General features: G+C 41.2%; 1 protein-coding gene across 1 annotated transcript in view; it reads left to right on the top strand.

Annotated features, from left to right (window-relative positions):
• The window catches only part of FES (FES proto-oncogene, tyrosine kinase), an 80025-nt gene extending 69200 nt beyond the window's left edge, over nt 1–10825 (top strand). Inside the window, exons 15-18 of the mRNA XM_018569878.1 lie at nt 652–775; nt 4419–4576; nt 8899–9021; nt 10399–10825. Of these exons, the coding sequence (XP_018425380.1) occupies nt 652–775; nt 4419–4576; nt 8899–9021; nt 10399–10541 (548 nt within the window). The 3' untranslated portion in view covers nt 10542–10825. The remainder of the gene's footprint in view (nt 1–651; nt 776–4418; nt 4577–8898; nt 9022–10398) is intronic.
• Nucleotides 10826–12099: the final 1274 nt, after the last annotated feature.

The following is a 12099-nucleotide window of genomic DNA, read 5'->3' as shown; positions in this document are numbered from 1 at the left end:
TCAGGAAAAATATATCTAGTAAACTTGTGAGGTGCTCTCTGGATTTTGGCATGGTGAATGGTACACAGCTTAGATTAAGATAAATTGATAGAACTTTCTACAGTCACCACAAAGTGCTTATGAGTGAGCATTAATATTGATTGGTTCCACGTGTTGCTTTTAATTGCTCTTAATGCAGTAAAAACAAAAGTCATTTTTTTTGGAGAGTTCTGTGAATAGGGTTCGAATTTGTAAACTAGATCCACCCTGCGTCCCTAGCCTTAAGATCAGCTGTTTGGAAGGCTCTGCACTGTTAATGTTCAGTACATTCTAGTGTTTCCCATACCGTTTATTGGTCAAATAATAGTCTGGGGTAAAAAATCTCCTACAACCAGAGCAATGCAAGACCAGAGGTCTGGACACAGAAATATGTGTACTTTGTATATACTGCAGCCATCAGCCACACTTTCTTCAATTTACTTGGCATTTCCCTTTCATATACAGACCGCCTTATATAAAAGATCAATTAGAATTGTTTAAAGAATGTCAGGTTTTGGGGTGGCATAAACATGATAATATATATAACATGTCATTTTGGAAGCAAAATATTTCTTAGAATGCAGTGAATGGCTTCACACAGCAGACAGATGTAGTCATTATGTTTTCCTGTAGGTGGCGATTTCCTAACATTTTTGCGGAATGAAGGAAACAGACTGAAGATGAAGGAGCTTATCAGGATGTCAGAAAATGCCGCTGCTGGGATGGAATACTTGGAGAGTAAACATTGTATTCACAGGTACTGGCCAGGAGGAATATTGCTTTGGTATCTCACAAACCCAGACTTGGTATTTGTAAGAATGGGTCACAGCCTCTAGGTTTGTCATTACTTCATGCAAATATAAAGCACTTTCTCTTTCTGCACTCTTCCTTGGGTGACATTTTTAAACCTGGGGGAGAGAGACAAGTTTTTAATTGCATGAAAGAATAGAAAATTACAAGAAAAATGAGAAAGCAGCTGCAAATCTGCAAATTTTGTTCCATTTGTGAATGCAAATATAACCCAACTATGACTAATATGAAGGTTGCTTTAATTTAACTGTATGATAACCTTCCCATATACAGTACATTTCTTTTGGAAAGTAGAGAAGCTATACAAATATACAATAAAGAGCAAAATAAATGACATTTAATGAGAGATTCATATAGGATATGCAAGAAGCTGATAAAAAGCCTTACAATTTTATTTTATTTTTAAAAGGAAAAATTATTTAAGTTGGCAGGTAATGCCCAGTGGTTGCCACTACCTACCACATCGCTCCAGGTTTACACATATCTATTTCTATGAAACAATCCCTGCACAGGCATAAAGAGATTTTCTGTACTTTTCATCTTTCACCCTCTATGCAGTAGAACCAGGAAAACTTCAGCCCTCCAGCTGTTGTGGAACTACAAGTCCCATAAGGCATTGCAATATTCTGACAGCAATAGGCATGACTCCCAGAGGCAGATGCATTAGAGGATTTGTATTTTCTTCACAGCTGGAGGGCTGAAGTTTACCTACTCCTGCAGTAGACTATGGTCACATAATTTGATCCATCTCCTAGCACAAGCTGGGATTTCCTTTGTGGCCACCCCAAAGTGGATAATGCTCTTATCCAATAAAAGGTTATTTGAGGCCACTGACCTACTGTCCTTTTCCTCACTGCTCAGTTCTTCTAAAGAGAGCCCAAAGCCCAAATGGGCCCCGTTCACACCCATATCTTTAGGTGCAACTAGGGATTCCTGTTTAAAGAACTTTGACTGTAGCAGGAACAGTGCTTGTACTATTGTTTGTGATCGCACTGGACCGGAACGCAGTCATTGATGTGCCACAGGGAGGATTTTCTACTGCAATCCAGTGCGTTCCAGCAGCTAACTGTGCTGGAACACACTGGAAGTCATGTGAACCGGCCCTAAAACCAGTTCTTTCTCTGCCCTCTAGCTGCAAGTACTGTGGAGCAATTCATCCAAAGTTCACAGCGGAATCACAAGTCATTCTTTTGGGCAGCTCATCCTACTGCAACCTCTCAGACTACTTGACTGTGGTAAAGCGAAACTACATGCTCCTATCCCTTACAGCCAAGAAAGGTGTCGTTTTAGACACTAGTCGGATTGCAGATGCCATGGTGCCGCACATGTGATCAGCTATAACATCAGCCATTTTAGGGTTTGAATGTTCGGCTGAGTGCTGAAATAAGCAGACTGGCAACCTTGACAGATGGCATGCCTTAAAAGTAACTGTTTTGGAAAACCATTAAATTGGTGGATCTAGTTCCTCTTTATCATTAGAGATCAGAAGGCTGGAAGGCTACCAAATATCACATCACTAGGAGTTGGGAACTGCTGAGAGAATGTGCTTTTCTGTGAACTTTGAGGATTAATTGCTCCACAGTGTCGGCATCTACAGGTCAGTGAAACTTGTTGTGAACCTGATTTACAACTTGTTAAGAACACGTAAATATTTAAATATTCAGAGCCCAGCCACTGCTACACTTTTAGCCAACACATACTGTCAAATCGTGTTGCAGATTTGGTCTATCAATTTTTTACCAAAAATTATATCATTTGAGCAGCTGAGTGAATATAAGCTGAATGGATTGTTTTAGCAGGCACTTACTACATACTGTAGGTGTATTGGTACATTTTGCTGATCTGGCAGATCAAATGAGAATCTAAATGTGACAGTGTGAGGTGTACAGTATATGTAAATCAGTTAATGTGAATTTCACCAAACATTCCTGGATCGTGAATCAATCACTGACATTTAAAACACATGCATTGGAAATATTCACCCTCAGTGAATGTCTGGTGAGTATCAGATTTACTGCTTTGCATGTCCAGCTTTAGATAGATAGATAGATAGATAGATAGATAGATAGATAGTGATCTTAGTAGTGGTGCTCAGGTGAAGTCTGTAATCACAATTAACCTAGTATTTGAAGAAACCCAAAACATACCTCAATAATCTCTGTATACTTTGGCTCACGTAACTAATATAGAAACTATGAGCCAAGAGCAATATGACATCATTTAGAAACCTGCCCATCCTGGTGAGGTGGGCTGACAAATCATCCACAAGTGCTTCACCTGCCTTAACCCTTCCTTTGGCCCACGGCATCATTCCTGTTGTATAACCTCATTGCTATTGTTTTGAGTTCATTAGAAGTATTCATAAAGATTTTAGTGCCATCATTTAAGAGGGGTTTAAGTGAAAGAGCCTTGAAAAATATTTGAGGACATTGCTAAGATAGTTTTTACTGAATATATTGAAGATGATGATCTAGGAAGGACCCTCTAGTTTGCCTTTAGAGCAGTTTAAGTGATTTGTAGCACCTCAGCAATGTGCTCGGAATGTTTTTCTAAAGACTTTTTATTTTCATTGAATTCAATAATAATTGGAGAAATTGTGGACCTGTCAACTATAAGGTGTCCCCTAAATATGTTTTCACCCAACTGACTTTCACTGGATGCTGTTTTTGTTTTCACCGGTTTCTGTAAACTCTAGAGATGGTAATCTGTAAAAATCCCAGGAGATTAGAAGTTTCCTGGATGCTGCAACCACCATATCTATATATACTAACACAGTCAAAGCTGATTACCACACATATGATTGTTTGAAGAATAACTGAACCTCATGACCATGTCTGCATGCTGTGGCCACTGAGTATATGTTAGGGTAGCCATAGTGTCAGAGCACTCCTCAGTGGTCATAGAAGATGGGCACACCACCTGCAGTCTTTGTCTTGTCAGTGCTGGACATGCTGTAACTATTTAAACTGACTCAGATGACATTATCTATCAGTGCAAACACAGGCTGGGTTCACACCTAGGCGTATCAAATATGTTTGCCGTGCGTTTTGTGCTGCGCGTTTTAACGTTGATTCGCGGTTAAAAAAACGTGCGACAAATGCACGTTTCCAAGGGCTACCTGGCTGTATCCCAATGGATGCGCACGCCAAATACGCCCCAAAGAAGCTCCTGTACTTCTTTGGGTGTAGGGCAATTTGCAGCGAGTTCCTACGCGCTGTAAAACGCCCAGGTGGGTACCATGCCCATAGGCAATCATTGGTTTTCACATGTTGAGCGTTTTACAGAGCGTAGCAATGCGCTGTAAATCGCCCATATGTGAACCAGGCCTTAAAGGTTCACCTTTATATGGTGAAAAGGGATCAGTTTTGAGGTTTTGACTTTTTGTATATATTTGGGTCAGGAAAAAAAATTGTCCTTCCTCACACCAGAACACATAACATACTTTTCATTGACATATGTTTTAGATAAGTTAAAATTTTGAGAGACTCCATTTGAATTGGCACGATTGGGAAAATGTCGGTCAGTGCATATGTAAAATATTTCATATCTGTGCAATAAAATGACAATGTCTGTCTTTTATTTTCTGACAGAGATCTTGCTGCACGTAACTGTCTTGTGACTGAGAAAAATGTTATCAAGATAAGCGACTTTGGCATGTCAAGAGAGGAGGTTGACGGAGTGTATTCATCCACTGGGGGGATGAAGCAGATTCCAGTGAAATGGACAGCACCAGAGGCCCTTAACTATGGTACTACTTCTTTACTCCATTGTTTCCCCATGTGTTGTTACTGTGATTTCCATGATCACTGTAATTTCCATGATATTGTTCACACCTTTTTAATAAAGTATTGCAATTTGAAAGGCCTACATCTTAAAACTCTTTGGGAGCCCCATCCAGGGACTCTTCAGCTACCTTCCTAATACACAGCATGGCAGAAAGATATAATTCTTGGGATTTTGGCAGCCATAACCACTATGTTCAGGGCTGTTTTATAATTAAAAGGCAAAAGGGTGTTTGCCTTTTAATTATGGACATTGGGTCCTCCAAAAGACTTGTGGGATTGTGAGGATGAATATCTCTCCAGTGCCTGGGAAGACTACAGACTACTATATGTTTGTCTAGTTTATAAAAAAAAACATACTCTATAATGTTTAACTAGTTTCTTCAGACCTACAAGCAATTCATAAAATAGTAGTAGAGCTGTGACAGAAGAAAAGCTCAAAGGTTTACTAGAGTGATATTTGCCCAGTCCCCACTCATATCTTAGGGCCCGTTTACACCACATAAACGAGCTGCAGCATACCTACATACATGGAAAATAATTTGTTTTCTTTGTTGTTTTTTTTTTGTTTACTATGAATGGCACCACAATGCACCAACACATGTAATATGCGTTACCACAATGGCCTGTTGTGTATGGGCCCTTAAAATAAATCTGTCCCTAATATAACATTATAAAGAGCAACCAGTCTGTGCAACAAGAACAAAAATGCTTACCAATCCTGCCGCCGCTGATTTTCATTCTTTAGCAGAGTTATATGGGCCAAAGAATCTTCCACATCCAACATTTCTGGGTGTGTTGGATGCCTGCTTACCATGTTGCAGGCTGTGGCTCTATCCCCCAGCCTCAGCATTAGCTCTGTGCCCCTAGAGAGCTTTAGTGAGGTAGTGGCTAGTGGGTGAAAGCCTGCAGCCGGGGGTGCAGGCATTTGACACGTACATGAACGTGTTGGATGCTAAAGAAACTTCAACTGGTCTAACTCTGCATAAGAGCGAAGATCAGAGTCACCTGCAGCAGGACTAATAAATATTATTACTCTATACTGTAATATTATCACTGATTAACTGTTTTTTAAACATATATATATATATAGAGGGGCTGAGCGTTTCCTTGAAGCAAGTTCTTGTACGGGGAAAGAGTTGACTTCACAGTTCTCCCCAGGTTTTCTGGATTTGGCCTGGGATCCTGGAACTGGGGGATTTCTAAGAGAATTGGGAGAAATTAAAACTCCATTCCTGGGTCCATCATTTAGTAGTGGCCAGCACCTAATGATTGCACACCTGTGCACAGCCCTTATAGAAAAGGGTGCTGGCTAATGTTCTGGACTCCAGCTGGGAAGAGGAACAGAGGTGTTCAGGAGTCATAAGGACTCCACCCAGAAGTCAGAGGGGAGCAGGTGCTTGTAGAGGCACAGGGAAGAGAGCTAGTAACACACAAGGGATGTGTGTAAGAGTCACACAAGAGGTGTGAAAGCTATGGCGTATGTGCGACAACCTGGAGTCGGTGAGATTATGTGATCTGTTCTGTTTGCTGGAATACAAGCGGCCCTTGTGTTATTGTTAAATAAGCTTTGTTTCTGCTTTTGAAGAAATAATGGACTTTCCTTTCTCTGTTAAAATGGCTCTGAGACTGGTCCTTAAAGGAGAACTATGGGGTTAAGGCTTTTCCCCATAGTTCTCCTTAGAGTAACGGGAGGATACAAACTAGCGTCCTCCCATCACCCTAGGCTCAGTATACCGCGAGCTGTAGCTCGCGATATACTGAGACGCCGCAGTAAACCGCTAGCTGCTGTCTTGGACGTGTCTGGGTTTGGTGGTTGCCAGGAGAATGGTACTTGCCTGACTGCATTGTGCCAAGTGTATAGTTCGGTGGAGGCGGGATTATGGTGCGGGGTTGTTTTTCAGGGGTTGGGCTTGGCCCCTTAGTTCCAGTGAAGGGAACTCTTAAGGCATCAGCATACCAAGACATGTTGGACGATTTCATGCTCCCAACTTTGTGGGAGCAGTTTGGAAATGGCCCCTTCCTGTTCCAGCATTATGGCGCACCAGTGCACAAAGCAAGGTTCATAAAGACATGGATGAGCGAATTCGGGGTGGAGGAACTTGACTGGCCTGCACAGAGTTTTGACCTCAAACCGATAGAACACCTTTGGGAGGAATTAGAGCGGAGACTGCAAGTCAGGCCTTCTCATCCAACATCAGTACCTGTCCTCACAAATGCGCTTCTGGAAGAGTGGTCAAAGTAGAATAAAAAAGTAAAGGCTTTAATAGAAGTAACTGTGAGCACTTGAACATATTACTTTACCACATAGCCCTCATGCAAGATGATGCACTGGTTGTACCGCTAAACTAGCTTCTGTATTCCTGCAGAGAAGAAGCTTTTTGGCTGCTGCTGAAGCCAGGTGTGCCCTCTTCCTTTATTTAATCATCTGTGGAGAACCTGCGACCGCAGAGTTTGTCTTTTTCTCTCTGGGTTGTAGTGGTGCACCCATGTCTCGTTGCCAATGACAATTCTCTCCAGAATACTCCAATCTTCTTAATATTGTCTCAAAAACAGAACGAGCTTCATCGGTTAAACCTGTTCTTCCTGCTTTTAACCTTTCTACGCACTCATAAACCTTTCATTGATTTATGGTGCTATGGCCATACTGAGCCAACACCCAACGGTGTATTTCCACTGGTTTCACTCTCTCTGCCCAAAGACAATACACTACGGCAATTTGCTCTTTGATAATGCAATCATGCAACAGAGCATCCATGTTTCTGTCCACATGACTACCACTCGACTAAAGTCCAAGCGGTGTACTGCGCATGGCCCAACAATCCAACAGGCTATATAAATATGCTGCATTGCAAAAGCTTCACGCTGTTCTGGTTACCGTGTAATTTAAAAATCGCCTTTGCTTTTTAACTCTCCCTTATTTATTTACTATTTATTATTCTTTTATTGACGGATTAGCTTTTAAGCTGCTTTAAAGCAGAAATTTACCTTAAACATTTTGGGGACAGGAAGTGAGCTAAACACAGACATCAATAAATGATGTTTTAGATGTTCAAACCCTTCCCCCCACTATACAAAGCTAAAAATAACATTTTGAGTAGATATTTGAAGGATAATACATCATGATATTACATCAGCTCTGCTGTTTTCTTTATATTCTCAATTTCATTCTTCCTGAAGAAAGTTCCTGTATATTTTAAGGGGTTTCAGCTCTGTATGATTAATATTTTTTGTTGTATGTTGTGTAATTCTGGAAGAAGAAATGCCTCAGAGCCCATTGTCAGCATTATATAATTTACTGTGGTGGTTTCATTGTGTTACTTCTCTTCATGTACTATGCAGACAAAAAGAAGCTTAGTGTGTGATCGGTCTTGATTTCAGGGAGATGCACAGAGTTTCAATGTCTATGATCACATCACTGCTCCAGAGGCACTGTTCTAAACAGGGATGGGACTACAAGTTTGCTATATACTGTGCATATTTCCAGACGGTATAAAGCAATAGGCAGCACCATTAGAACATCCAGCAATTCTGTTGCTTCCTAAAAGGGCAAAAGGGGTGACTTGTCCAGCCTCTTCTGTTAGCATCTGCAAGAGGGAGGTGGGAGATTTCTATTATGGGGTGGTAAGCGAGCTAAGATTGCCAGTTCCGTGCTGATTCCCATCTCCAGGGCCTTTAGAAGCAGTTTGTCTACGGATGAGGGATGATGTAAACGATGTGCAGCAAGAGTCTGTTAGAGAAGATCTGAGCACTGTTCAGAGGTGAAGGAGGAGATAAGGAAGGGGGGCTATAGTATGGGAAACATAGAAGGGGAGTGTCTATTAGTGCGGAGCTTGAGTTAGGTGTGTGTGAGAAGGGTTGTGGGAAATAGAAAGGTGGAGGTAGATAGAATTTGATGGAGGGGTTCAGGGGGTGTGAGGATAGCAGAGTATGGGGCTTGGGAGGAGGTAGGGAGAAGTCAAGGGTAGGGATGGGAGGTGGCGGCGGGGGGCTCTGGGAAGGGAGGAATGAACCCGACACCCCATTTTCAGGCACCATTGGGTCCTAAGCAGATGTTGGTCAGTTGTCTAAGGATATTTTAATGACTATGTAACTGAAAAAAATGCTAAATTCAGCTTTAATATATACATTTTAAAAAAACACGTTCATATGGAGAATGAAATGCCTAAATGTATCTATGGAGAAGATGTTTATATTAGTTAAAAAAAATGTGGAAAAAAAAAAGACTTTGTTGTACAATGTGGAAGCTTTTAGTGATCTGACAGGTGCTGTATATCTTCTCCCTCAGGCCGGTACAGTTCAGAAAGTGATGTGTGGAGTTTTGGCATTCTGCTCTGGGAAGCGTTCTCTCTTGGGTCCGTTCCATACACAAGTATGAATAACCAGCAAACCAGAGAAACTATAGAACAGGGTAAGTTTATTCCTGTGTAAAGGGGAGAACTCAAGTTGTCATTGGAAAGCAGACTTCTTTCACAGGTTAAAAACCAATGCACAAACCTGTACAGCAAGATTGGATTGGATAATACAGCAATTTCCCAAGCACAAACCATAAGTTGTCCATAACTTATGTCATAAATTATGTATTATCAGGAACCCACCTTCAACAACAGCATGTACAACCTAAAAAGGCAACTGCTAGGTTTAATCCACCTATCAAGGAACAATGTGGAAAGTACAGACCCCATGGGAATAAATTAGCAATAATTGTCCATTGCTCTGATGATGCTTTTTGGCTGTTATAGATTATCGATCTTTGCACACCATCATTGTTGTTCAAAATCCCATTTTAAACAATTATTTTCAGCAGTATCACTGGACAAAGTAGTGGACATATCAGAAAATAAGGTTTAATATATAACTTTTTTCTAATCACAAAGGGATAAAGCAAAAAAGAAGGAATTAAAGAGAGGCACTGGGGGTAGAGTAGGAAGGAAATAGGTTGAAAAGCCACAATACACAGTACAATATACACAATAACAAAATTCTGACACTAATTATTTCTGATATGTGGCAGGAAGCAGATAAATAGGCATTTTGGTATAATGTAAATATTTGCTCTCTCTTAAAGTGACATTAAAGGCAAAACATTTTCCCCCTCCCCCCAATGTTAATGTCAGCACTTACCTTAAATGATGTCTCTTAATCCGATCTTCTTCTTTCCTGATGTTTTCATCTGTCCCTCCAGCGGTGCGGCGGCTCTCCGATCCAGTGCTGACTCCTCTGTCCTTGCAGGCACTTCCCATCACGCGGTGTCGGCATGCGGGTGCACGCGTCCATAGACTTACCTTGCGTCTCTGCTCGCCTCCCGGCCGAGAATCCGAACTGCCCCAAGATGCTTTGCAGCCGCCCGAGCAGTTTCGGATTCTCGGACGGGAGCGCGCGGCAAAGACGGGGTAAGTTTAAACTGCTGTTAAAGCAGGGTTTAAAAAAAAAAAAAAACGCTTTTTGCATGTACAGTATCTACTGCTTGCTAGCAGTAGATATATGCAAAAAAAAACAAAAAACGGAGGGTTTAGAAACCCTTTAAGTTACAGCTTCTATGAAATTGTTTAATATTTAAGTCAAGTGAACCGAGCAATTCAGAACCTTCTAAATTATTCAGGAACAGTCTTTTTAATATTGTGGCAGGAATGAAAACACATCTGTGTTGAACAGAATGGGACAACTATGACTCTGATTCTGTCACTGTGACACACTGACACTTCTAATAGATCGTACCAAAGCTTCGAGTTTATGGGTATGTCTTTTATATAAATAAGATAGATAAGAGATGTTCTTACGATTGCAGGGAGCCGTCTGCCAGCTCCAGACAATTGTCCCGAGGATATTTATCAACTGATGCTGCGCTGCTGGGAATATGAACCCAGGAAACGTCCAAACTTCAGCATTGTGAACCAGGAACTCATCAGTATCCGAAAGAGACATCGATAACTCCTGCTGATTTTAATGTATGTTCTGCCACCCAGGGCAGGTGCCCAAGGCAGGTCTTATTTATCATCTTACTATCTGTGTGATGCACATGTTGATCGGGCCCAGGGGATGTAACACAATTATCAATGGAGCAGGACCACTGCAGATAGTACAACAGTCATATCTCTCATTCTCCAGACTCCAATAGACATTTCTCTTTCTTCCTAACAAGCAATGAGGCTTATTTAATCAGACAAAGAGTGAAATGCAGGTTACAGTAATCTTTGTCAACTGACCGGATTCCAACCAATTTCATAATGCAGATAATAACAAATAGAACCTAGAATAGTCCACATTTGTCCGATCCTACTACAGCAAACAGAGTGCTTGTTATGAGTCACTGAAAATCAGTATTGCCCTTATTATATAAGACTGTCTGCTCAATAAAGGCCTCTGTATTGTAGTCATACAGGGACACAGGGATATTGCTATTACTATACTGCACTATTATTACTGAACAGGTCCAGAAGAGTCATATTGTGACAGTGCATCTGCACCCCCATGTCTGCCTGTTGCACATGTGCCCCCTAGGCTTCTATACCTATGGTTACATCACTATAACCACACCCATCAAATATTGTTGCATCCTGCATCAGGATTATTATTTACAAATGTAAAGCTTTTCACATGTAGTGTATGAAAATACATGTATACGAATTGGTTAAATATTTTAAACTTGTCTTATACACATGGGAAAGAATAGTTGTCTTTTTTGATTAATATTGTTATCTGATGGAGTTACAATAAATAAGTGGTTGATATTCACACATTTCCATGTTACTTTATTTTGTACTACGTTGAAATAAATAGGTTAAATATTATCTAAATAAAAGAGCTGTGTGTATTCTTATTTTAGGTTACACATTACACAAGCAGTGGGGAAGCCTGCTGCTGTGTATCCTAACTACCTGTCAAAAGCCGGATGCAGCACCGCCTGTAATTAACCGTCCATTACAGCTAAACCAGTGGGGAGGCTTTCCCTGCTGTGTAACCTGTTACACCTGCCTGTGTAACAGGCTGTCCCTGCTGTGCAGGAGCTTCCTGTAACAAAGACCAGTCACAGCTGCTCTCTCTCCTCGTGCACAGTGACTGGTCTTGTCTCCGCCTCCTCCTATAGTTTTCTGCAGGCAGCTTGTAGTGGGTGTGGCCTCCTAGGTTCCTCACATTGCTCTGCTTATGCATATGCTATGTGCAGCACCGAGATGTCACTGCTACTTTACAAGCTAATATCTGGTTTGCATTGGCATATTATGTACACAAAGTGGACTTATATACTTTGTGGCTACTGAGGAATATATTTAGGCAAAAGTTTTCGTGCCCGGAGTTCAGCGCTAATTCTATTTTATGGTACTGTATAGTTAAAGTAGAATTTTGGACAGAGAAGAGAACAGATAGAACCTCTGCAAGGCTTTTATTGATGTCTGTGTCTCTGCAGGACAGCTTTCCCTCCACTTCCTGTTGTGTCACCGGGAGAGGAAGTGGTGAGTATCGCTCCAAGCAGAGACACTGACAAATAAAA

Source organism: Nanorana parkeri, unplaced genomic scaffold (assembly GCF_000935625.1).
Source record: "Nanorana parkeri isolate BGI_ZX_2015 unplaced genomic scaffold, ASM93562v1 scaffold1415, whole genome shotgun sequence".
Taxonomy (NCBI): Eukaryota; Metazoa; Chordata; class Amphibia; order Anura; family Dicroglossidae; genus Nanorana; species Nanorana parkeri.
Note: the sequence above shows the minus strand (reverse complement) of the source record. Positions and strands in the feature narration are given on the sequence as shown.